This window comes from Phocoena sinus, chromosome 10, assembly GCF_008692025.1.
Source record: "Phocoena sinus isolate mPhoSin1 chromosome 10, mPhoSin1.pri, whole genome shotgun sequence".
Lineage (NCBI taxonomy): Eukaryota > Metazoa > Chordata > Mammalia > Artiodactyla > Phocoenidae > Phocoena > Phocoena sinus.
Window position 1 is genome coordinate 62284417 of NC_045772.1, and position 26684 is coordinate 62311100.

The 26684-nt window shown below is 43.3% G+C and overlaps 1 protein-coding gene across 1 annotated transcript in view; it reads right to left on the minus strand.

The window, feature by feature from the left end:
- SCN8A (sodium voltage-gated channel alpha subunit 8) overlaps positions 1 to 26684 on the minus strand; it is a 118790-nt gene that overhangs the window by 67716 nt on the left and 24390 nt on the right. The window contains exons 3-11 of the mRNA XM_032644826.1: positions 24955 to 25073; positions 22934 to 23023; positions 22154 to 22282; positions 20195 to 20286; positions 9367 to 9588; positions 8350 to 8413; positions 6457 to 6598; positions 4130 to 4336; positions 2983 to 3276 (exon numbers count right to left, since the gene is read on the minus strand). Of these exons, the coding sequence (XP_032500717.1) occupies positions 2983 to 3276; positions 4130 to 4336; positions 6457 to 6598; positions 8350 to 8413; positions 9367 to 9588; positions 20195 to 20286; positions 22154 to 22282; positions 22934 to 23023; positions 24955 to 25073 (1359 nt within the window). The remainder of the gene's footprint in view (positions 1 to 2982; positions 3277 to 4129; positions 4337 to 6456; positions 6599 to 8349; positions 8414 to 9366; positions 9589 to 20194; positions 20287 to 22153; positions 22283 to 22933; positions 23024 to 24954; positions 25074 to 26684) is intronic.

Here is a 26684-nt window from a genome sequence, read left to right on the forward strand (position 1 = left end):
TATTTTTGGGCTTCCCTGGTGGCGCAGTGGTTGATAGTCCGCCTGCCGATGCAGGGAACACGGGTTCGTACCCCGGTCCGGGAAGATCGCACATGCCGCGGAGCGGCTGCGCCCGTGAGCCATGGCCGCTGAGCCTGCGTGTCCGGAGCCTGTGCTCCGCAACGGGAGAGGGCACAACAGCGAGAGGCCCGTGTACCGCAAAATAAAAAAAAAAAAAAAAGCTTATTTTCACCCACATTCTTTTTTTTTCTTTTAAGATGTTGGGGATAGGAGTTGTTTATTAATTAATTAATTTATTTTTGCTGTGTTCGGTCTTCGTTTCTGTGCGAGGGCTTTCTCTAGTTGTGGCAAGCGGGGGCCACTCTTCATCGCGGTGTGCGGGCCTTTCACTATTGCGGCCTCTCTTGTTGTGGAGCACAGGCTCCAGACGCGTAGGCTCAGTAGTTGTGGCTCACGGTCCTAGTTGCTCCGCGGCATGTGGGATCCTCCCAGACCAGGGCTCGAACCCGTGTCCCCTGCATTGGCAGGCAGATTCTCAACCACTGCACCACCAGGGAAGCCCCCACTCACATTCTTTAAAGAAGTTTGAATGAGAAGTCTTTACTTCCCACTCAACATGGCATCCACCCTTACCCTGGACTGAAATGTAACTTTCAAGTTCTCAATGACTACTGCCGAATCCAACAGACATTTCCAGTTCTGATCTCATCAAGCATCTCTGTTAAGTTTCAATCCATTGATCACTCCACTGCCTTCTCCCACCCTTGTGCTCTCCAGCCCTCACTGCACTGTCGGTTCTCTTAGCACCTCTAACGACCGTTCACTTGTCTTCCTCCATGAGCTCCATCTCTGATGGCCGTGAACATCAGTGGCCCACTGTTCTTCCACCTGACACTCCTCTCCAAGTCATCTCATCCAGTCTCATGGTTTCAATCCCCACCTGTCAGCTCAGGACCTCTTCCCTGAGCTATCATTTGACTATCCATGTGTCTACTTGGTTTCCCAACAAACAATTCAAACTTGGGATGTCCAAACTGGAACATACTTTTCTTCCAAACCTGGAATGTCCTTTCTTCCGTCTTACTGCTCCCTCACCAACACACATGTACATTACTTGACTAACTCCTGTTTATCCTTCATTGATCTTCCCCAGAAAATCTTTGCTGAACCTCCAGGTTGGGATAGATCGGTGCCCTCCAAAACACCCCAGTGTATCTCAATTATGGAATAATATCATCAATGCTACTACACAAATAATTTTTTTAATGTATCTGGTTGCCCCATTACACTGTAAGCTCCCTAGGGCAGGGATGGTGTTCTAACCACCTTTTAATCTCTAGGACCTAGCACAATCCTTTCTTTTTTTTTTTTGCGTTATGCGGGCCTCTCACTGTTGTGGCCTCTCCCCTTGCGGAGCACAGGCTCCGGACGCGCAGGCTCAGCGGCCATGGCTCACGGGCCCAGCCGCTCCGCGGCATGTGGGATCCTCCCGGACCGGGGCACGAACCCGTGTCCCCTGCATCGGCAGGCGGACTCTCAACCACTGCGCCACCAGAGAAACCCCCTAGCACAATCCTTGACATACAGTAGGCACTCCATAAATGCTTGGTGACAAATAATGAGAGATATGTTTTAGGAAGTGATCTGCTGACAATATATAAAACATAAAGGAGAGAGAGACAGACAAGAGTGAATGAAGCTGCAATGGATAACTGCAGTAGAACAAAGTAACACAAAGTCTGAACTAAAATAGGATTAATACGAATAAAAAGAAGGGGATGGACATGAGAGATTCTGCTGTGATAAAATGAACTGGACTAGCAAAAGACTGAACTGGGAGGTGAGAGATGTAAGGGAGAGGCACAATCAATCATCTCTGGGAAACAAGAAAAGACACTGAATACACTGCCATAACCAGGAACTGTAATCTATTCTGTACCTTACAAAACTTTCTTTGAAAGGGGGAATTAGGGCTTCCCTGGTGGCGCAGCGGTTAAGGATTAGCCTGCCAACGCAGGGGACACGGGTTCAAGCCCTGGTCTTGGAAGACCACACATGCCGCAGAGCAACTAAGCCCGTGCACCACAACTACTGAACCTGCGCTCTAGAGCCCGTGTGCCAAAACTCCTGAAGCCCGCGTGCCTAGAGCCTGTGCTCCGCAACAAAAGAAGCCACCGCAATGAGAAGCCTATGCACCGCAACAAAGAGTGACCCCCCCCCCCAGCTCACCGAAACGAGAGAAAACCTGCATGCAACAACGAAGACCCAATGCAGACAAAAACAAATTAAAAAAAAAAATTGGGGAATTAAATGGCTTAAGAATTGGATTTTGGTGGTGTTCTCTGAAATCCAAAAATACCTATTATGTGATGAAATTTATAGTAATACAATGCTCAATAATAATCCGTAAGTCCTCTCCCTTCTCTTTTAGTTTCCCAATTTATCAAAGTTGGGTAAAACTGGAGGCTTTTAATATATCATAGGCTAATTTATCAGCATGACACTATATATCTAGAATAATTAATTACTAGAACTTGTTACACTCAAATAAGGTGACCTAAAGAGCTCCATGACTTTTTTTTTTAACCTAAAATTATATGAAACTCTTAAAAAGAGGTATTTGATCTAAATTCTGAAGTTCAGATGCTAAGAGGAGAAAAGTTCTTCATGACGTTTTAGAACATAAGGCTTGCTGGTTGTGACACAGACTTTACTGCTATGGTAAGTTTGCCAAAGGTGACCAGGTTGTCCTAGGGCTAGCTTTAGAGCAGAGAAGGGAGGGCAGGATTAGAGCACAGGGCAGCCCTAATATGCGAGTAGCACTTCCTCCTAAAGGAAAACAGCGTGTAGGTATGGAGAAAAAGGCCTGAGAATGCAGGGATGGGTGTGGAAAACGTAAACCCAAAGGGGAACGTGAGAATCAAGTGAGATTAGGAAAACCAAAATTTCTTCGGCTTATTTGACCCAGCGCAAAGAGTTTACCTGATTCATGATGGAAAATTTCCTCCCAATTCTGTTGTCTGGTAGCCGAAAGCCCTTCCTCCTCATACCATCTTCTGACTCTGACTTGAACACCTTCTCGGGATCCCCTTTCTCTTCTCCTTCAGAGAGCTCCTTTTGTTTCCTCTTCTTTCTCCTGTTACGTCTCTCTTTGGCACTCTTGGAACTGAGCTTAGAGATTTCAGATGAGCTTCGGGGGGAGCCTGCCCCTTCTTCACCTTCTTCCTCTATGGCGTCTTCTGAGACAGTTCCTGCTGAAGTGGCCATCGCCGCCGCCTACGAACGGAGCCACAGCAACAGAGCAGATCAGAAGCAATGAACTGGAGCCACCCAAAGCCAAGCAATTAGTACAGATCACTTCTTTTCCCACAGATAGGGGAAAAAGGGAAAAAAGGAGCAAGGAAAACCAGCCCGTCAGAGGAGACTGTGGCTGGGGCCTGGTATCCCTTTTTCCTAGCTGAATCGTGGCACACAGCCTTGCATAATCAGAGCAAAACGGCATGGTGAGAACTCTGGGGTTTATTCTCTTGAGTATCTCAGACAAGAACGTAGCTGCCACCTTGGTACCAAATGATCCTTTTTCTGAACAACTCTGAAAATCAATGCTAAGAAACTATACTATACATTATGGGCCCAACAATGTAAAAATACATGTATATTTGGATAAAGATGAAAAAGTGAAGTGTTAGGGTGTTGGCGGAATCACAAGTTTGTTTTTCAAACTTTACTTTCATATTTTACCTGTATCTTCTTTTCAAGACTTGCTATGACCACCGAGAATCTCTGAAGGAGACCCTAATGTTTTTCTCAACAAGAAGGCTATGCTTATATGAAGCATTATATAGACTGCTCTGGCCACTTTCTTTTCTCCCCAGCCAGCACAGCAGTTGTACACTGAACAGTTGAGAAATTCAACAAAAGATCATATTCACAAACAATTTGGCCATTAAGACAAATGGAATAATTGGACTGACCATCTGCAGTTGTTACTTGGGTTATTTTAATCAGATCAGTGACTTCTATTTGACAGTGACGGATGCCTAAAAAGATCAATTGGAATGGCAGTCAGGTGGGGCCTTAGTCACCGTGATCTGGTAGGAAGGACCATAGCAAAGAATTGGTCACCAACCTGTGCCTCTTCCTGTTGCTTCTTAAGTTGCTCCAACATTGCTTTGAATTCAGCCTCTTTCTGCTCTGCTTCCTCCAGCGTTGCCTGATTCTGTTCTTCGTAAGCCATGGCCACCACAGCCAAGATCAAGTTCACCAGATAGAAAGAACCCACAAAGATGACCAAGACGAAGAAGATCATGTACGTTTTGCCAGCTGCTCTTAAGGTCTGTAAAGACAAAGAGACAAAGAACACTTTCTGAGTCGCTTGCATCAAACGAATCAGGCTGAAAACAACTCATGGGCTGGTGTTCCTCTGCAGGGGCACTACTGCATTTTTACACTTTTTTTTTTTTGCAGCATGTGGGATCTTCCCGGACCGGGGCACGAACCTGTGTCCCCTGCATCAGCAGGCGGACTCTCAACCACTACGCCACCAGGGAAGCCCCCACTACTGCATTTTGAACAGGACAGTACTTCACTGTGTGGTACTTCTTCACACTGCAGAACACTTAGCATCCCCAACGGCCAAATGGCCTCCCCTACCCTCAACTCACAGTAAATGTTGGTAGTATGTCCCATTCATTATGACAAAAAAGTCCTCTTCCACTTCCAAATACTCTTAATATACTCCTTTTGTAGAAAAATGCTTAATTTTTTTTTAAAGGAAAAATCGCTCTGGGCTAAGAATTACATTTGACTTTGTCAGCTCGTTCTAAAACAAGTCTGAAGAAATGAATACAAGACCTCAGCTCATTTATCTACTGGTCCTCAAAGAGCATTAACAAATTCCTTCTCTGGGATCAGGTCCAAGTCATAGGAAGTCCCTATCTTGAGGGACATCCTTCCTTAGCCTGTTGCAATAGGATGAGTTTTTTGTGTGTGTGCGTGGTACGCGGACCTCTCACTGTTGTGGCCTCTCCCGTTGCGGAGCACAAGCTCCGGACACGCAGGCTCAAAAGCCATGGCTCACGGGCCCAGCCGCTCCACGGCACGTGGGATCTTCCCGGCCCGGAGCGCGAACCCGCGTCCCCTGCATCGGCAGGCGGACTCTCAACCACTGCGCCACCAGGGAAGCCCCGAAGGGTGAGTTTTTAAAGAGGGGTATGACATAAAGGATAGCGGAGGGAAAAGAAAACAGGAAGGAGGATCCCAAGAGTACTCCTTGGGGAATACTCAAGGAATACTGAGTATTCCTTGAGCAAGCACATAGACATCAAAGAACAATTGTGTTTTAGGTTATGTACACGGGACCCACTATTACTTAGTTTGCATTTTTGTTCTTCTCAACCACAAACTGTAACTTAGCATAAGTCACAAATATTTCATGGGAAAGATTCAATCCTGAGGGAATACTAGGTTGTACAACAGAAAGGAAGAGTTCTAGGAGATACGAATAAGAAACTTCCCTTAAAGAGCTTCCTTCATGCCTGAGGGGAACACATTTCTTATCCTCAAACTAATCTGCATTACCAAATGCTAGACTCAAATGGAAAACAATGGATCGTCAGAGAATCTCTAAACTGGAAGACCCTCAGCAGTCACCTAGACTAACTTCTCCACCACAACCAGCAAAATTAAACGACTTGCCCAGAGTCACCAAAGCAGTCCAACAGAATAGTAGTGACCTTTTAAAAAAAATCTATCACAACATTCTTTTTTTTTTTTTTTGCGTTACGCGGGCCTCTCAACGTTGTGGCCTCTCCCGTTGTGGAGCACAGGCTCCGGACGCGCAGGCTCAGCGGCCATGGCTCACGGGCCTAGCCGCTCCGCGGCATATGGGATCTTCCCGGACCGGGGCACGAACCCATGTCCCCTGCATCGGCAGGCGGACTCTCAACCACTGCGCCACCAGGGAAGCCCTGTCACAACATTCTTGAACAAATACAAATGTGTTACAAATTTCAAAACATGGACGAGATCTTATCCAAGACCCCTGTGGATAAAATCTCATCTTTATAATGTCTAGCATAGTGCCTTGTACAATGTGTTTAATATTTCTTAAAAAGATGCCCTAAGCCCAAAAATCCAGAAGGAGAAATACTGAAGATGGTCTGGTGAAATGATAGGAAGTAGGCAGACAATGCAGATTCCCCGGCCAGGCAAGAGGCTCTCAAGTCTGTGAACCTCTACAGCTACACATGATGAGCATTAAAGGACCGGGCCAAGAGCTGGGAGAATTCACTTACTTTTGTAAACCAGCTGACTCTGAGAAATACCATCCTAAGATCCTATACAACGTCTTCACCAAAGGTCTCTCACACAGAAGATCCCCAGCCCCACATATCCTCATGCAAATTCTATCACCAAAGAAAAAGAGGTAGCACTCGAAAAAGAGGTATTACTTACTAATTGATACAAGTTCTCCCAGTAGTCCTGGGTCATAAGGCGAAACAATGCCAAGAAGGCCCAGCTAAAAGTGTCAAAGCTTGTGTAACCATAGTTGGGGTTCCTTCCTGCTTTCATACACTGGTATCCCTCTGGGCATTGCCTGAGGAAAGAAAGGGAAACAAACGGCTTTTCAATGTAATCCTACCCAGTCATCAGCTGTAAGGCATCTCTATGACCTTGGAGATAATAAACACATAGATGGTTATTTATTACAGGCCAACAAACAGGAATTAAAGAAAAGAAAAAGAGGAAAGAAACAAAGCAGCAAGGTCAATTTTTCAAAAAATGATGTCATGGGGACAGTCAAGGATCAGAATCACCTGAAAACTGTTGATTCCTATGACCTACCCGAGACCTAGGAATAAAGGCTCTGGATGTGGGGTCCAGGAATCTGTATTTCAAGGGGCGTGTCAGATGATTCTTATGCATGCCAAAATTTGAGAATCACTGTCCTAGATTCATATCAATGTGCAATTCAACCCAATTTAACTTAGCTGCTATCCGAAATGACAAACGGCTACAAGTTCCTCTTAATCGTCTCGATTCCCTTCACACCCACTGTGACAACCAGGTCATACTGGGGATTTCAGTGACCTTGATTGTAACAGTTCTGCTTTGAGACTCGCCTGGTATTTATTTCAGCGTAATTTCTAGTATCTACTTCAATACAGAAATTAAATGAACTTCTAGTCGTCATGTCATCTTAAAACACCAACTCCTGTATTTACCAATAGACTCTAAATAATGACACTACACCCTACATTTATATAGCCCTCTGTTTACAAAGCACTTTCACATATGTTATGTAACTGGATCCTTACATAACCCTTTGAGAAAGTGAGAACATGATTAAATCCGTTTTTAGATGAAGAAACTGAGGCTCACATAAGTTAAATGGCTTGCCAAAAGTCTAGAAGTAGCGGAATCAGGACTAAACTTTGTTGCTGTACACTCATGTTCATAGCAGCATTATTCACAAGAGCTAAAATGTGGAAACAACCCAAGTGTCTACTGACAGATGAATGGATAAACAAAATGTGATATATACATACAACGGAATATTATTCAGCCTTAAAAAGGAAGGAAATTCTGACATATATATACTATAACATGATGAACCCTGAGGACATTATGCTAAGTGAAATAAGCCAGTTGCAGAAAGACAATTACTGTATGATTCTACTTAAGTAAGGTACTTACACTGGTCAAAATCATAGAGACAGAAAGTAGAATGGTGGTCACCAGGGGCTGAGTGGAGGGGAGAATGGGGAGTTATTGGGTACAGAGTTTCACGGTAGGAAGAGGAAGAGTTCTGGAGATGCATGGTGGTGATGGTCGCATAACAACATCAGCATACTTAATACCACTGAACTGTACATGTAGAAATGGTTAAGAGACCAAATTTTATGTTACGTGTATTTTGCCACAGTATAAAAAGGGGAAAAGATATTACATTGCAACTCTTTCCCCTCCCCCACGTTGTCTGGCCCGGCATGTTCTGGGTCAGCCTTGGGTGCTAACCTATCATGAAGACGGTGTCCTTATTCGATATTTTATTAATTGTGTTAGGATAGAATGAGGAGAGTCTTCAAGAGACAGGCAAGATATCTGATGTTATAGATTCTGTCTTTAGCCTTTTACATCTTTAATTTTGGCTTCAGACTATGGACACCTTCACCTACTAGTGAAATGTCAACTTTGGACGGACAAATATAAGACAGAAAGAAAATCTGAGTCACCCAATACGTCGGGCCCACTAAGGATCTGAGCACAAAGAAAGAGAACAGACTGTCCATTTTTGTCTGACCAATTATTTTAAGGGAGGAGAATAAAATTAGGTGAGCTACTTACCCAGCATCAGAACTGTTCCCACAGAGCAAAGGTTCCAGCATGCCAGGCACTGTGTAAAAATTTGCTAGAAAAGTTTGAAGAGGCAGGAAATGAATAAGTCAGATTTCAGTGGATGAGAGAATAAACAGTTATTGATTTTAGCTCACATAAATCTTTTCTGACAGCAGTGAAACCTGATAAGAATTCTTTCCCATTAACTATTTTCCTATATATATTTAACAATGAAAAGTGCTGCTGTGTAGCCTTTAGTGCAATGTCCTTTTCACAGACACCTGACTTCTACTCGTCCTTCAGATCTGTATGCCACGTTCTAGCACTTGAATCAAAGGGTTTTTACACCACTCTACTCTTCTATCCTTATAACTTCTCTCTACCAAAGATAAACTGATTGCTAGTTACCATGCCCCACTTTAAATCAGAAGGCACGTTTGCCTTTCGCGTCCCTGAAATCCCCTTTGCAACACTTTCTTGTAGATACTAACTGCCTTTATTCCTCAGGAGTGACTAACAGTGAGACTGCTAACTTTCCCCCATTGTTTTACAGAAGTACTACTATACCAAATATTCTAAGGGCAAGACCCAAGCGCCTTGGTTCCTGAAATGAACTTGTTAAAACTCCTTAACTGTAATAGGATCAAATGATTACTTAGAGATTACTCGACTCCCTAAGACCAGATTGATTCCTAAGGTCTAAGTAGCATTCAGAAACCTTACTAGGTATATACTCTATAAATTAAATGTTTACATATCTCAGGGAAAAGAGGATTTTTATCAAGTTTCTAAGCCTGATTTTCAAAGCAAAAGTTTAGGGGTACATGTGAAAAAGATCTAAAGTTTCGTTTTTGCTATTAAAGGGAGAGAAAAGAGAGAGAGGGAGAGGGGGCTGATATCTGAGAGCTTCTGAACATAATCCGACCTCAAGGGAAGGGAGTAAGTTCACAAGGCTCCTTCCAGCAGTCCCGGCCTTCCTTTCTGGAAGACTTTTTCTTCCCCACTTGCAGAGACGGGGCCACCTACTTTTATTGTTGATGTACTCTTCCCAGTCAAAGCCCTTGGTGCCATTTTCAAGGTAGCTCTCGTTGAAGTTTATGGGCCACACCACACACTTGTTCCGCAGGTTTCCCATGAAGAGCTGCAGTCCGATCAAGGCAAAGACACTCAGGCAGAACACTGTCAGGATCATCACATCCGACAGCTTCTTCACGGACTGAATCAGGGCGCCCACGATGGTCTTCAGGCCTGAGGGGAGAGAACCCCCAGAGTCAGAGTCATCCCACAGCCCTCCCCACCTCCCCCAGCCTCCCCGCTCCGCCACGGCTCTCAGTCTGCCCCACAGGGCCGCCCATGAAGCACGGCCACTTCACCATTTACACCATGGGAATAACAGTGGGGCGGCGGTATTATCAACTCTTCCAGGGGCATCAATTTTTAAGTCAATATTTTTTGAAAAAGGAAGTCCCTTCTCCAGCATGTGGCTCTCTTCTTCCTGGAAGCACTTCCCTGTCTCTGACTGCTTCTCAGCGACTCAGATGAGTCAAGGTCTTACTTGCCTCAGTGTTGCCACACATGCTGTTCCCTCTGCCTGGAATGCTTCCTTCCCTTCTCTTGTCCCTCCTGCCTGTTTCCTATTCATCCTCCACTCTCGCTTAAAGAGCAGTTCCCCCAGAAAGCCTTCCCTGACTTTACGACTCTTCTCCCTCCCCTACTATTACTATTTTAATAGCACCTTTTACTTCCTCTGTAGTATTTATCATGGTTATAGTTAATTATGTCTGCCTTGTTCACAGGTGTATCTGCATGGCTTAGCCCACAAGGTACTCAGTAAATATTAGCTGAATAAACAAATAGAAAATCAGGAATTGAGGAGGCTTCCAGTTTGGAAAGAGAACTACAGGCAAGTTTAAAAGCCAATAATAGGTGAGAAGGTACAATAATATTTTCCCAAGAGCTCTGGAAATGCCCATGTATTGAAAAGGTTAATCAGTAACAATCTAGTATTTGTGGTTTCTATTTCCACTAAAAAATATACCTTCTCTGCATCACATATACTATATCTTTTTTCTGTCCTAGATTAAAAACTTGAAAAAGTTTAAAATAACATATAACCCACTTGAATTGGCGGTTTAAATGCAAGCCACTGGTTCAAATTTGAATCTGCGGGCAGATTTCTTAACTGCACAGGGAGAGATCAGTGATAGGAGGCAAAGGAAAGTATGGTTGTGGGCTCGTGATGTTTGGATCAAGACTGAGTCTACATGTGGCTCTCCTGGACATATGCTCACACATCAGCTAACCATAAACCATAATACATGGCCAAGAAAGCACTGAGCACTCCCGGGGTGCCAAAACACCAGGACGGACAGCAGGCAGACACAGAGCCTTGACACACAGGCCTCAAGAGGGATCTTATCCCTAATCTACTTCTTTTGTTTTGTTTTGTTTTTGCGGTATGCGGGCCTCTCACTGCTGTGGCCTCTCTGGTTGCGGAGCACAGGCTCCGGACGCGCAGGCTCCGCGGCCATGGCTCACGGGCCCAGCTGCTCCGCGGCACGTGGGATCTTCCCGGACCGGGGCACGAACCCGCGTCCCCTGCATCGGCAGGCGGACTCCCAACCACTGCGCCACCAGGGAAGCCCCCTAATCTACTTCTGAAGACACGACTATCACACTGAAATTCTACAGAAATCCTAACCCTGGCTCTGATCCTAACCCTAATCCCAATTCTAATCCTGAGTCTGGGTAGATAATTACTAATCTTAATCAAGTTATACAACTTACTTACGTGGCCTGAGCAATAAACCTAACCTCCTTGGATCTCAGTGTTTTCATCTTTAAAATGGGGATGATTATAGTAGAATATCATAGGGCTGTTGCGAGGATTAAGCATGATTCATACAAACACTTAACACAGCACCTGGCACACAATAAATGAATCAAATGTTAACCATTTTTGTCTGAACCTTAGTTTACTCGTTTGTAAAAGGTATTTAAAATATCAACCTCGCTGGGCTGTTGTGAGGTTTAAATAAGATAATGAATGTTAAATACCAAGTACAGTGCCTGGTACTTACTACCTGTTAGCTATCCCTATCATACATATGTTGCCCTCCTCAAAGAGACAGGATAATGGGATAACGACACTGCATGGCTAACCTCGTACGATGGTGATCTAATGGGTGGTGTGGACGTGACTCTTCTTTTGCTGTATTTTGCAAGTGACTACCTAGAATTTTCAAAGTTGAGTCCAATGGTGGTAATGGATTCTGTGCCTAGCACAAGCCCTGGCACAAAGCAGACACTTAATATGTTTTTAAGTTCTTTATTGAAAGAGTAAATGAGTAAGAAGCTTTCTTTCATACAGATATCCTGAAAGGGATGTCAGGGAAATTAAAGAAAAAAGAGCCAAGAGTTAGACTGTAGAGACGTGGCAGTGTGCAAAGGCTTATGTTTGCTCACAGGGCGGGCCTTCCATGGACACTGTGGCCACCAAAGGGATTAGGAAGAGCTTGCCTGGGCTCCAGGGATAAGGCATTTCTGGCCTGATTCCTTGTCTCCTCACAGGGCTGTTCAGAAAGAGCACAAGGCAGGAATCAGAAAGCAGGAATTCTGATCCTGGCTCAGCCACTATTTACGACCTACTGTGTTTCAGAACAAACTTAAGGTCACCTCCCGGTCTCATTTCCTCATACACAGAACATGGATAAACACAGGAGCACCGGCAGTGGGCAGTGGAGGAGAAGCTGAAGAATCGTCTCTAAAAGTGTTATGGTTTTTTTTTCTTTTTGAAATCTTTTTAACTGTGCCTTGTGGCACGTGGGATCTTAGCTCCCCGACCAGGGATCAAACCCGTGCCCCCTGCAGTGGAAGCGCAGAGTCTTAACCACTGGACCGCCAGGGAGGTCCCTCTAAAAGTCTTTAAAAATAGGGCAGAGATATTTACTTGTTCGTGATTTAGTAGCTGAAGTTTCAATCTTTTATTCCGAAGTCCTGGAAAATTGTATCATAATCACACAGCTAGGTAAGAAGGTATTGGTGGTATAGAATAAAAGGCAGCTATAAAGAAGTAAAAATTGTTCCAGTGTTCTGGAACTCATTTCAATAAGTTGCTAAAGGAATAGAAAAGTCCTTCACTGTATTTGGCTGGGTTGAGGCAGGTGTATGTTGGGTCGATAAGTCAATTCTAGGCTCCTAAAATTATACAGCTCTGCTTTCAAAGTCAAAGAGTGATTTTTAAAAAAGAGTAGTTGATAAACCATAATGGAAAAGAATATGAAAAAGAATGTATGTATATGTATAACTGAGTCACTTTTCTGTACAGCAGTAATTAACACAACATTGTAATTCAACTATACGTCAATAAAAAATAAATTAAAAAAAAAGAGTAGTTGACTAGGTCACTGAAGAATGGCTGTAAAGTTTATTTTCCTGGACTTCTTTATGAAGAGCTTATATAGCCATCTCTCCTGAATGGTTCAGACAATCACTTGTCTGAATACTGGATGATAGTTCAAGGCCCTTTCTACTTCTATTTTAATGAATTGAGAAATGAGCTGTAAGCTGTCATTTGTATTAGTAACAAGAGGATAAAACTTTAAAATAGTCAAACCAATGTTATTTGTGACATTAATTAGTTTTTAAAAACATACAATTTTAGCATAAGTCTAATCTGATTTTCCTGGGCTGGGAACTCTTTGGACAGTTCCAAGCCCATACAACAGGACATTCCAGGCTATGAGCTCAAACTATCTTCTGTTCCATAAGGGTGGGCTCCCAGCAGCCTTGTTTGTAGGAAGTGACCTTCTCTTAGTAGTTAGATGTCGGGGTGCACACCTGACCTAAATCTAGATCCTGTCCTCCAGGAATATAGAATGGGACAAGAGACAGTCCAGTAGCCTTTTCATGTGGTGGGAATGATAATATATAAATCTGGAAGCTAAATGGTAGCCATATTCTATCATGATGTTAGGATATGTCTGTGAAGTCAAGACAGCATTCTAAGGGACAGAAAAAGGAAATAGGAGCATGGAGAAGAGAAAGATGAAGACAAGGTACTCCCTGGTGTCTGGGGCTTTCTGGCTCTGCATTCTGCTTTCACTGGCTTCCAGAAGCCCCAAAGCATTTCAGCCCGTAGTTTCCTTGAAGTACTCCTGTATCTTTTTACTTGCAACCAGAGATGCTCAAATAATACACCAACCCTACATGGAACTCCTCACTTTTCTGGGGATTGGCCTGAACACTCACAGTCGGCTGGTTCAGCATCTCTTCTCCATAAACCAGACGGCACTGCTGAAGAAATCTGTACACATGAGTCCAGAAAGCTAAAAAAAAATTTTCAAGTGTTTTCCTTTGAAGTCTGAGGCTTAGATCAACTCCTCTGTGGAGTTCTTTCAACTTTCAAGAAGGTTAAAATAGAGACTTAAGTTGGAAATGGTATTCAGCCGCTTATACTTCACAGGGTCTCAAAGGAACAAAACTTAATTAAGCAAAAATGATCACTAAATAACACTATGGCCAACCAAAAAGTTTACTCTCTAAGATTCTCATCCAGATTGTTAGGAGAAAATTAGAGGAAGGCACAGGAAGAAGAAAGGTGATGTAACTTCATATCTGTAAGTGAAGTCAGGCACACAATTCCTTAGCAATATTAAATGTAAATGGTTGCTGGGTTACACACAGGCCTCAGCCAAGACTCTTCTTCCTTCCATCAGTGTTGATAACTGCAAATGACCATATCTGCAGACACTGATGCCAATTTATGGAAATGACGCCATCGATGCTTTTCTTTCTTTCTTTTTTTTTTTTTGCGGTACGCAGGCCTCTCACTGTTGTGGCCTCTCCCGTTGCGGAGCACAGGCTCCGGACGCGCAGGCTCAGCGGCCGTGGCTCACGGGCCCAGCCGCTCCGCGGCACGTGGGATCCTCCCGGACCGGGGCACGAACCCACGTCCCCGGCATCGGCAGGCCGACTCTCAACCACTGCGCCACCAGGGAAGTCCCATCAATGTTTTTCTTAAGCTCAACCTTCATAGTCTTGCCAGCAGTGGCTGCCACATACTAGTAAACACAGCCAAGCAAAAGTGCTCCCCCAGCAACAAGCAACACGGGACAAAAAAAGTAAGAAGTTGCTGGTAGAATTTCTGACCCGAGGCATGCAAGAATGGAGAATGCCACTGTTCTGGTTGTGAGGATAAACTGTCTTACTTCCTCGACTGGTTCATAACACCACATACCAGAATACGCAAGGAAACTAATAATCCGAAACAGAGCAGTAAGCTCCTTCATGTGACTCCTACACAACAGAGTGTGACACAGAAGCCACGTGGCGGCAAATTGGACAGCGAGAAGAAGGGGCGAACGTTCACTAGCACTGGGACGTGTCTGAGCAGAAGTCGTTAATAGATTTACTACAGAACAAGGAAAGACAGCTGGACCCAATGTACAGAAAGGTCAGCTACCAGACAGGAAGTCGGACACTTAAGAAATTTTGAGAAGCAGGTGAAGCCGCTGTCACAGAATTTTACTCCGCTCTACGTCCAAAGGCGCCTCTGAACCTCCTGTCACCTTTCCCAAGGCCCAGCAATCCCTTAAACAAATGAACAAAGCCTGCTTATGTGCTAAGTCCAGAGAAATCAGCCATGCATGCTGGGATCAAGATCTTCCACCATGTTGATGCCAGATTATAAATAAAGTCAATTTATCTTTCCTAGTTCGTGGTTCAGGTTGAGAAATCTAACTGGTTTGAAGCAACACGAGCTACCCCTCCTACAAAATGAACATCAGAACAGGCGTCAACAGCAGTAACAAGCAGCTCTCACAACAGGGGGAAGAACAACTCCCCGGTCCCACAGTCTGGCTCGGTCCAGACGAGTCCTGGGGTACAGTCATGCCAGGTCACCTTCCCTGCTGCAGATTCAGTCCTCACAGTGACTTGCAGGTTCTTCAGATCAAGAGTAATGTGGGAGAGACTTGGGGGGCCCTTGATTTATTTACTCAAGACTAGATTCGTATCAAAGCCTGACCGCAACTAAACGAGCTCTCAAAGGTGGGACTGGGAGGGGGCGCTGGGAGTTCTCAGTGTTGCTCCAATCAGGACCACTGTGGTAAACTTCAGCTGTCTTTCCTGAGAAACAGTGTGGAAAAAGGAGAAACACAAAAGCAACTGGATTAATCACTAGAATAATTTAAAAGAAACAATGACTCTGAATAGAGTCTTAAAACACTTTCTATCCCCCTTCACAGTGCAACAGAAATTGCCACATTCATAATGGGCACATTTAAAGAAAACACCTTCTTTGTGAATATTGGGGTGGGACGGAGAAGGGCCTCTCATTTCCCCTGCTTCTTATCTGATACCACAGGTAAAGAGAGAGAGACGGTAACAGAAATGAAAGAGAAATAACAAATCCAAGAGAAAAATAATCAAGAAATTACAGCTCGAAAGAGAGCAAAATGACCAACAGAAGTAGTGCTTTGGGGAGCCATTTAAATGATGATGGAAATGAAAAGGGACTGGCAGCGAGGCCCTCCCAACCAGTTTTATTTATACCATTAAGTGCTACACTCTAAGAAAACCCTGAGACACCTTCTTTGAGATGTCCACCCTATCTTGGGGGCATGTTAGTCCCGTGGCTCATGGCCAAAGCACGCAGGAGATGAAAATTCTGACAAAGTCACTTAGAAGTTCATTTCTGTACCCAGATAAACACAAAGTGAAAACAAAGTTTTAAGGTATAGGACATTCTCCACAGAATACTTCAATGTCAAGTTGAATCCAGCAAGTTCCAGACCAAAGAAAATATTAAAAGGGTCTTTTCCTATAACTGACCCTTTTAGCACAGTTTGCATGGCACTGTTCTTCAAGTTGAGTTCTCCGAAGCAGAAGGGAAACCATGAATGATAGGTATCCAGGTCTCGAGTTGGCAAATAAAAAGGGTCAGGATGTGAGTTTAGTCTTTTCTAAGCCACTAGAAGGCTCTAAATCCAAGTATCTCTTGTATAAAAGGCTGGAGCTAACTGGTGCACTGTAGTCTCCAATCTTCAGGAGTCCTGACTCTGCCCTGACACATTCAGAGTATCTATCAATACCAAAGATGCTAAGAGGGAGCACGGCATCAGCCAGGTGAGCAGGGTGAGTGCTCTAGGAAAGGGAAAACTCTCATAAAGAGCTCTGTGAGAACTTGCAGGTCCCACATCAGTTCTGTGGCTGCTCTCACTCCTGTTTTTGGCAGCTTCGGCCGCATAGCACAGGGAGATCAGCTCCGTGCTTTGTGACCACCTAGAGGGGTGGGATAGGGAGGGTGGGAGGGAGGGAGACGCAAGAGGGAAGAGATATGGGAACATACGTATATGTATAACTGATTCACTTTGTTATAAGGCAGAAACTAACACACCATTGTAAAGCAATTATACTCCAATAAAGATGTTAAAAAAAAAAACACAAAAAGCCGATCATGAAACCGGGAGCAGGAAAAGGCAAAAGAAAGCAACAATTCCACTGAAGTGGCCTATGAGAAAACTTGGTGCCCAAAGCAATGGCTTTTACTCAGAGGGAACTATGGCCCAACTCTGTAACTGTGGAGTCAAAATGACTTAGATTTCCAGTCAAGAGAGGGCCCAGGTCTACTGCCTCATACACTGGTGTTACCACCTGGGAAGGAGACCTGGGTAACAGGCAGGTAGGAACAAGGCAATAGCCCTCTACACGTAGAATGGGGAGCAAAAGGACTTGGGATTAAAAGTCACACTTTAATTCAAGTATCAATTATACCATTCACTGATAGTGATCTATTATTGGCTTTATTACCCCTTAAAGTTATTTTCCAAAGCCTCCCAAAGCCATCTCAGTTGCGGGGTGCTTCTAGAAATAGGAATCCAGGAATCTATTTCAAACTGTGAAGCTGGTGTCTAAATCTTCATACAAACCCTTTCTTTGGGTTTAGGTTTCTTCTTTATAATTGCTACTGCTAAAATCAATTTATGGAGGACTACTATGGGCCAGGCACTGTGCTTATAAATATATATTTGTATATACAGAATATAAAACTAGACATGAACATATATCTATAAAACTAAAGTAATAAGGATAAATTACGTGACATCAGTCAAGAGTTATCTTGCAGAAATGCTGTGGTCAGAAGTTAATCATACAGCAGAGACAGAGACAGAGGCTAAGAGCTGGAGCAGAGACAGCACCTGCTGCCCTAGTTAGTGAGCAGAACGCAGCTTTCCAATTTAATTCTGGAAGAGAAGTTTTGAGATCACAAGAGCATAAAGAGACAGATGCCTTGCGGAGTACGCTGGGGGAAGTGAGCAGAAAACATGGGATCATATTTAAAAGAGGCCAGAGGAGGAAAGAGACCAAAGGAAAAATGAAAGTAAAGATTTGGTGGTACAGATGTCTTAAAAAAAAATAATAAGACAAGGCCTGCCTAAGGGTTAGGCTGCCATCAACAAGCTTCATGAAGCTGCCTAGAGAATGAGCTGAATTTTCTGTCAAACGGATTTGAAATGGCTAGGAAATAAACCTTGATAAGTCAGGGTTATAGTTTTTTGCCAAGGAGAATATACTCCAACTGACACCCAGCCTCTGGTTGATAAGCAGTAAGCTACCATTGCTAAAAATAAAGGAATTCATTTTTAAAAAATATTTATTTATTTGGCTGCACTGGGTCTTAGTTGCAGCACACGGGATCTTTTAGTTGTGGCATGCAAATTCTTAGTTGTGGCATGTGGGATCTAGTTCCCTGACCAGGGATCAAACCCAGGCCCCCTGCACTGGGAGCACCGAGTCTTAGCCACTGGACCACCAGGGAAGTCCCAAGGAATTCTTTTTCTTTTTCTTTTAATAAATTTATTTATTTTTGGCTGCATTGGGTCTTTGTTGCTGCACACGGGCTTTCTCTAGTTGCGGCGAGCTGGGGCTCCTCTTTGTTGCGGTGCACGGGCTTCTCACTGGTGGCTTCTCTTATTGCGGAGCACGGGCTCTAGGCGTGCAGGCTTCAGTAGTTGTGGCACATGGGCTCAGTAGTTGTGGCTTGCGAGGTCTAGAGAACAGGCTCAGTACTTGTGGCTCATGGGCCTAGCCGCTCCGCGGCATGTGGGATCTTCCCGGACCGGGGCTCGCACCCACGTCCCCTGCATCGGCAGGCGGACTTTCAACCACTGCGCCACCAGGGAAGCCCGGAATTTTTTTTATTTTATTTTATTTTTTGTGGTACGTGGGCCCCTCACTGTTGTGGCCTCTCCCGTTGCGGAGCACAAGCTCCGGACGCGCAGGCTCAGCGGCCATGGCTCACGGGCCTAGCCGGTCCGCGGCCTGTGGGACCTTCCCGGACCGGGGCACGAACCCGTGTCCCCAGCATCGGCAGGCAGACTCTCAACCACTGCGCCACCAGGGAAGCCCTGGAATTCATTTTTAATAGGGCCATAATTTACTGGCCCGCTTCATAGCCCAAATCTGTAAATGGAGAAACTTGAGGTTTACCTTCCTGAGGTTCTCAGTAAGCTACATTCTAAGTCTTCCCTCTCTGGGATTCTACCTCTGTGCTTCCCTCTCTCTGCATCTGATATCTAGATAACGTGTTGAAAAGGGGAAAAGAGGAATTATTTTTGGTTCAGCCACAAGGAGAAGAGCCACGTGATGCCAGGAATAGGATGCCTCTGTTCTTCATGTCCCTGTTTCTACAAAACTGCAGTGGAAAGCCTGGCCTCTCGGGAGTCTTCCCTGAAAACTCCTGAACATAACCAAAGTCGAACCAGCAACAACGTAGTCTTGACTTCTGCCACATTTCTGCCAACAATATCTTAGTTAGCAGACTAACTAAAATATCTTTCCTTCCAGATTTCAAGACTGGTCTTTAGAAAAATAGTTATTACCTGGTAGAAAGGATTTGAATTAAATTAATGAATCTCAACCTGGGGGCCACAGGTGGGCTTTGGTGTGTGTGGGGGTGCCTGTGACCTTTCATCTGGTTCTCAAAAGGATCCAAAACCTTCAAAAGGTTAAGAACCACTGAGCTAGCTCAACCAGAACCAAGAAAAAAAAAAGGCAAAAATTTTAGAGAGACTGTCAATCAACTACCTCTCAGCCACCCGCGGATTCCTTTTTTTTTTTTGTCTTATGAAGTTTCTGTACTTTTTTGTTTGCCCACATGTTTAGACGTATCTTATCTTACCTTTGACTTTTTTTTTTTAACAGCACCTGCATAAGCTTTCACTGGGATTTATGTTTGAGAATGGTCTCTCAATATATATGTAGTAGATGTCTACTGGTTCTTATTCTAGTGAAACAGACAGCAACAGAATGTGATAGACAGTGATTATTAAAGTTCAGGCTCTTAAATTTGTCTGGAACACCGGACTAGTTAACTGGGTAAGGTCTCTTCTGTGATTAAATAATTCCATTAACACAGTAACAATAAAAGTACAATTCTTCGAATAACATCCCATCAGCAAACCATGCGATAGGAAGCCTAGAAATCGTAAGCAATGGAATGATGGTGAATGTTAAAATTACTGTAATTCCATGAGGCTAGGAAGCAAGTGATCGATATTCAAAGAGACAGCTAGCTCCGTGACAATTCTTTCAGATATTGTAAGATCCAAGTGATTCTTAAGCACGTGCTTTTTCAAAGCATGGATGGAATGGGGGCCGCATGCCTAGCAAGCACTGTCAGAGATACTGCTAAGGACCAAAGAGCCATTCCAGGGAACGTCTCCCAGGACAAACATGCGGAATGCAAGGCCATATCAGCTGTGCTGATGCCGCTTCAGAACGTGGTGGGCAAAATGAATGGAGGAGAGAGAGGAGATGAGGCAAAGTCAGTCTTGTGTTTAAATTTTCTCACCTGGAATTACAGAGATAGTTTTCAAAGCTCGCAGAACCCTGAATGTTCTCAGCGCTGAGACATTGCCCAGGTCCACAAACTCTGTCACATATCTGTAGTAAGGGAGGTCACGCACAGACACAAATGACAAACACGGACACAAACACAAACACCAAAGGAAAAAAAACAAAACCACAACAAAACAAAAAGTACAATACGTCACGTCAGGGCCCTAACCCAACACCTAACACCAACCCCGGGCCATCTTACCTGGGATTACCGAAATAGTTTTCAAAGCCCTCAGTACCCTGAAAGTGCGTAGAGCTGAAACATTGCCTAGGTTTACAAACTCTGTTATATACCTGCAGAATCAAACCAAAGTTAACTTGTAATGGTACCACTGGGCGAGGGTTTGAGAACGGGGGTAAGAAAGGGTCTTATATACAAGCTATGATTTCATTTATTTCCTTGAAAAAGAAAAGTTTCAAAATATAAACATTTAGGGAACACATTTTCTTTTCAATTGGGCAAGGAGAATTCAAAAGTGTATTTGAAAGAAGTGATACCACCAGAAGGTTCCTAGGGCTTCCTTTCTTCCTCGGCATTGTGATGTGCAGATCCCAATCAGAATGACTACTTAGTCCATTCACTTTTTTTTAGTAAAAAGGAAGGCCAGGAGGTATTCAAAGGCTTATGTCTCCAAGTTTTATGAACAATTTCTTAGGAAAAGGAGACAAATTTCTGCAACAGGAGTCTCATAAAAACAAATCTACATTAAAGTAACTCCCTAGTTGACAATGGCAAAAATGCCTAAAATCTCTGCATAAATGACTTATCTAAGAGTTGTATGCACATCTTTGCAGTCATGCCTACAGATGAAGTTTTAGCCCGTGACATACAAAAACAGGGCTCAGGAAAAATCTAGATCATGGGATCAGAGCCAATATTGTGTAAAGTGCTCATTTAAGTGCCAATGTGGCACTGTGGCACTGTGTTAAGTGCCAATATCGTGTTAAGTGCTCACCAGCTCTGTGCCTAGCAAGGACACTTAAATTTTAAATGAACACCCATGTGTATTCATAATGCTGGAAAGCTAGAAATTGTCTTAATATAACAGAAAGTCAAAGTTCCAGTTTCAAATATTCAATGCATATCATTCATTCACACTTTACAGTTGCAATACATTTTTCTATCTGATGTTCAGACCCATACATACACAAATGCACTCAATTTCTTACACGTCTGTGTGCAACACATAAACACACACACAATCTATACAACACACTTAGCCCCTACCAAACCACAAAGTACTTTCCCAACTTGAAAATAAAAATAAACTCTGCTATAACTCTTCTATCACCAGCTAAACTTCCCAAAGAGATACATTTTCATTGTTAAAACAACACAGATTACCCTAGCATACCAATGTGGTGTTACACTGCTCCCTAGTAAAAATAGTTTGAAGCTCTGGTCGGTAATTCTTTACCAAGTGACCAGATTGGATACACTTGGCTCATGTTTTGACTCTGAAATATGCTCTGAATTCCACAACATCTGGATAGCCTCATGAAATTACATGGGATATAACATACCCAGGACACTGAGTTCCAGCCTAAGGTTTACACCTAAAAAATCTGAGGTCTTCACCGAGGCCGCCTAGTGATAATTGTGCGACCCCTGGTCAATGCTGTAGGGGAAAATAAAATATGAGGGAGTGTCAATGGGAAATCACTTCCTACTTTCTCTCCCAGCTGTCAAGCCTCTGCTCACCATCTCCCATCTATACATGCTGTCATTTCCTGAACCGCAAGAGGCCCTCATAAGCAAGAATCGTAGGCGTAAGTCCATACCACCTTACATGGTTATCCATTAATTCCTCATACAACTAAGCCCACAAACTCACACTTACAAACGGTCATACAAACACACCCAAGAGTACCACCACACCCAGCACACCAATAAAGTAAGCAGAGAACTTACGCCATCATGATGACACTGAAATCTAACCAGTTCCACGGATCCCGTAAAAAGGTAAAGCCATCTATGCAGAAACCTCTTGCAATGATTTTCACTAGTGATTCAAATGTATAAATCCCTGTGAACGTGTACCTGTCAAAGAAATGGATATCTTGAGGTAATTTCTGAACAGACAGAAACTTTAAATGAATCTTTTAAGATAACACTTGCCGACGGGTGGCTTCGACTAACAGAGACAAAACAGAAAGGACACAGCCAATGCAGCAGAAAGGAAGTGAGGAAGAGAAAGGGAGGCTTCAAATGAAAATTACTGAAACGTACAAACCAAGAACTCTGGAATGTTGCACTGGGCCCTGACGGGTACTGCAAAGAAAAAACTCTGTATTGCCACCTAGCACACGATCGTTTTGAACCAGGCGAGGAGGCCCCACAGCTAATTTAACTTGAGACAAGTCAAAAAGAAAGGGAAAGCTAACGTTGGAGGAGAAGGCAGTATCATCAGGAACTGAGGGTACAAGATAGTGATGGGGCAGCAAGTCAAAGCATTGGCTGACACAGGAAAGGGCAGAGGTGATGAGCAGTAACTTCCAGGGCATACTTTCTCTTTCTAGAGTTGACCTCTAAGGATATCTCTTAAATTCCACATGTATCCTCACACATCTTTGTGACGTGAAAAGTGGGCAATAACTTTCTTCCTTGGTGGATAAGCTGTGCAGTGCAAGATTCAGTGACTAAAAATACTTAAAACAAGCTGGCAGAAAAATAAATAAATGAGCTACTTACTCCACATTCTTCGACCATTCAGGAGGGTTACTAAAAGTCATGAATACACAGTTGGTCAAAATAGTGCACATAATGATCATGCTAAACACTGTAGAAAAAAGTCAAGGGAGAATATACAAAATCTGGCCAGTTTTTATCCTCAGGAAGCAAACACATCTCGCATTGGGTGTCACAGGAATTAAATCAGTAACCTGAAAGGAGACAAAGCACAGAGGGGAGGAAAAGGCAAGGTGATAATGAAAACTGTGGTCATCGCCATGAACACAGAGTGCCACCATGTGTACGCACACCTGGCCAGAGAATGGAGTGGACACAGCAGCATGGCCACTCTCTTTCTTTCCAAAGCACCGTCACTGTCCTACGCCTTTTGGATAAACATTTCTCCCTCTTACCACTCATGCCTCTAAATACCTCTCTGCCCAATAACCAGCAATCTTGTAGTCTACCAGATGCCAGAGTCATCAGGTGAGAAAATAAATTAAACCTAGTCTACACTATTCAGCAGTCATTTATTGTTAATTATCTTGCATTACCCGTTATTTGGAAATGTGCAGGTCATTAATGATTTTTCTTCTTTTTAATAGTCTTCCAAAGGTCTGATTGTTCTTGTGGGGCAAGGCAACAGTCAATGTGTGCTGAATGTGTCCAGTCTGGGAAACCGGTTACGGTACATTGGGTAGGGACTTTAAGGACATCTGCACCACCGGACTCCTAAGAGTTAGGTAACGAGGCAAATTCATCTGGTCATTCTGAAGGTGCCTGGGAATGTTTATGGGTAGCAAATCATTCTGTTGCCATTTTAATTCCATCCAGGATCTCTCTCAGCCCTTCCTGCTCTTGTCTACTGAGAAAAATTAAACGGCTTCAGGTCGATATGAGTTACTCGAACTCCGACTGTCACTTTAATAAGCACAGAAGCCATATCTCATTTGTTGCTAACTCACTCTCTCTTGCTAATGGCATTCACTGTCTTCATTCATTCATTAGTGGAGTTTTAAGAAGAAAAACTACTTCTTACAGCTGGATTCTTCTCTTCACTACAGCTGTATTTTTCTTCAGGGAATAACAACATGTTCTGGCTAGAAGAGAAAAAACACCATCTTCTGATCCAGCAAAAAGGGAAGAAGTCCATTGTGAGTTATTTGTTTACTTATAAACCTTTAGATTTCAGATCTATGTTGCTTGTAAACCAAAGATTCCAGACCAGGTTGCGAAGTTCTTACTGTTAATAAAATGTGCAAAAGCTTAGCAAACCTATTTACAAAGTAGCAACCGCTGGTTTCCTCATCCTACTTGGAGGGTACAAAGACTCTGAAGCGTGGGACTAAGTACTGTCAAACTGAAGGCCAACCATGAAAGTTTAAAGTCGCTATGCAAAGTTGCTAACCCCGTCACATAATTTTTCATCTGTCATATACTCTCCTATATTAATAAGACATAAAAGTCAAGCCACATGAATAAATTGGCATTTTCTGTTTAAGGGGAGCAAAAATACCAAAACAGATTCATGGCAATCTTGCAATCTAGATCTAAACCTCTGTACCAAGGAGGCCATTTAATCTGAGAAACTATCTTAGATACTTTCGAAGCTCACTGCTCAAGAAATCAAAAATATTCAAGGCAGATCTCTAAAACACTCATTCAATTATTTGTAACTCAAGAAGTAGCTTTTCAAAAGTTCTAATATGGACTTTAATAATATAAGAAGCTGAACAATCTAACTCCTGAAGTCTGAGTGCTTTAAAAAGTAAGACTTCAGTAAAAGGTTACCATCTTAATTTGTTGCTCTCAATGATATCCACAAAATTCCAGACTCCCACGACATCATCCTAAGAAAAAAGAATTTGCTGAAGCTCAACTCAGGATTCAGCAGAAGTCACTCTTAAAACTTCTAACTGGTGGGATAGTCACCTACACTACTGGTAAAATACTTAATATACAATTAAGTTGTCCACATTCAGAAACACACACCAGCGACCATGCAACTGCTGCACTCACTCCACATTTGCAGAAAAGGATATGAATGTATCAAAATTTTAATAGCTATTCTTCTTATCAGGTTAAAAGGACTTAAAATGTACAAGGCAGGCGTGGCACTAAATCTGAAGAGAGTTTTCCCTCTGTTTAATACTACAAAGGTCTGTGGAAAAAGAGAGAGAGAAATTATTAAAGCATGGGAATTAATCATCACATGAAACAACATTTTTCTAGGCAAGAAATAAACTCAAATGTACTTGTAAGTTTTACTTCCCAGTTTGGTGTCTAGGGCAAGAAACCTTCAGGCAATATTAAGGCAAGAGAAACCTCTTTCCCTCACCTCCCTCCCCCGTCCCTGCCCCAGATTACATTACAAATAGATGACACTATCTCAGCAGTTTTACAGAATAAAGTTTCCTTTCAGAAGCAAGACATTTGAATTATACGTAAACTACTTTATGCCAGCTCTGGACAAGATACTTAAGTTTATTTATTTATTTTTTTTCCCTTTTTATTTATTTATTTTTTTTGCGGTACGCGCGCCTCTCACTGCTGTGGTCTCTCCCGTTGCAGAGCACAGACTCTGGACGCGCAGGCTCAGTGGCCATGGCTCACGGGCCCAGCCGCTCCATGGCACGTGGGATCTTCCCGGACTGGGGCACGAACCCGTGTCCCCTGAATCGGCAGGCGGACTCTCAACCACTGCGCCACCAGGGAAGCCCTAAGTTTATTAATTTAGGATTCATTCACTCAACAAATATTTACTCAGTGCCTACTATATGCCAGGCAACGTTCTAGGTGCTTGGGAAGTATCAGTAAACAAGGCCACCCTAGTGTGAGGAGCTTATACTCTAAGGGGGGAGGCAGATAATAAATAAAAAACATAATGAGTAAGTAAATTACACCAAATGTGATAAGTGCTATGGAAAAAGGAAAATGATCAGGGAAAGGAGGCTCTAGAGTGCAGGGGTCAGGGGATGGGGTGAATTGGAGAGATGACAGGTTTGGTGTGGATTTTTTTTTTGAAGTATAGTTGATTTACCATGTTGTGCCCATCTCTGCTGTACAGCAAAGTGACTCAGTTATACACATATACACATTCTTTTTTTTAAAAATAGTCTTTTCCATTATGGTTTATCCCACGAGATTGGATATAGTTCCCTGTGCTACACAATAGGACCCTACTGTTTATCCATTCTAAATGTAATAGTTTGCATCTATCAACCCCAAACTCCGAGTCTATCCCTCTCAGGTGGTCAGGGTAAGCCTACCGAGAAGAGAGATTTGAGCAAAAACTCAAAGGAGGTGAGGAGGGTTCTTCATTCAGCCAGTATTTACCTACCAAGTCTACTCTGTCTGGCTTTTAAGAGCCTCCATTATCAGCCTTGCCAAAATCATTCCTGGCGTGAACCCTCCTGTCTTGCCAAACCAGTACAGGTTATAGTCATTTAAACTTTAGTCTCGGCTCTCATTGCTCAGCCTACCCAGAATGCCTTTTCCTGTCACATGACCTCAATTCAATAAAAATCTTTTTGAGCATGTTTTGTGCCAAGCATTGTGCTAAGCTCCTTGGATACAGGATTGAATAAAATTGTACTTTTAGGGAAGACATATATGTGAACTAGTAATTATGATGCAGGGTAAATACAAAGTTCAGTAACAAAAATATGCGTAATGTATGAGGCAGCAGGAGAGGGAGATTTTTCCCCCCTTGGGTGGGAAATGCAAGGGAAGAGAGTGGGTTGGGAGGTGTTCACAAAGGCAGGTAACTAAA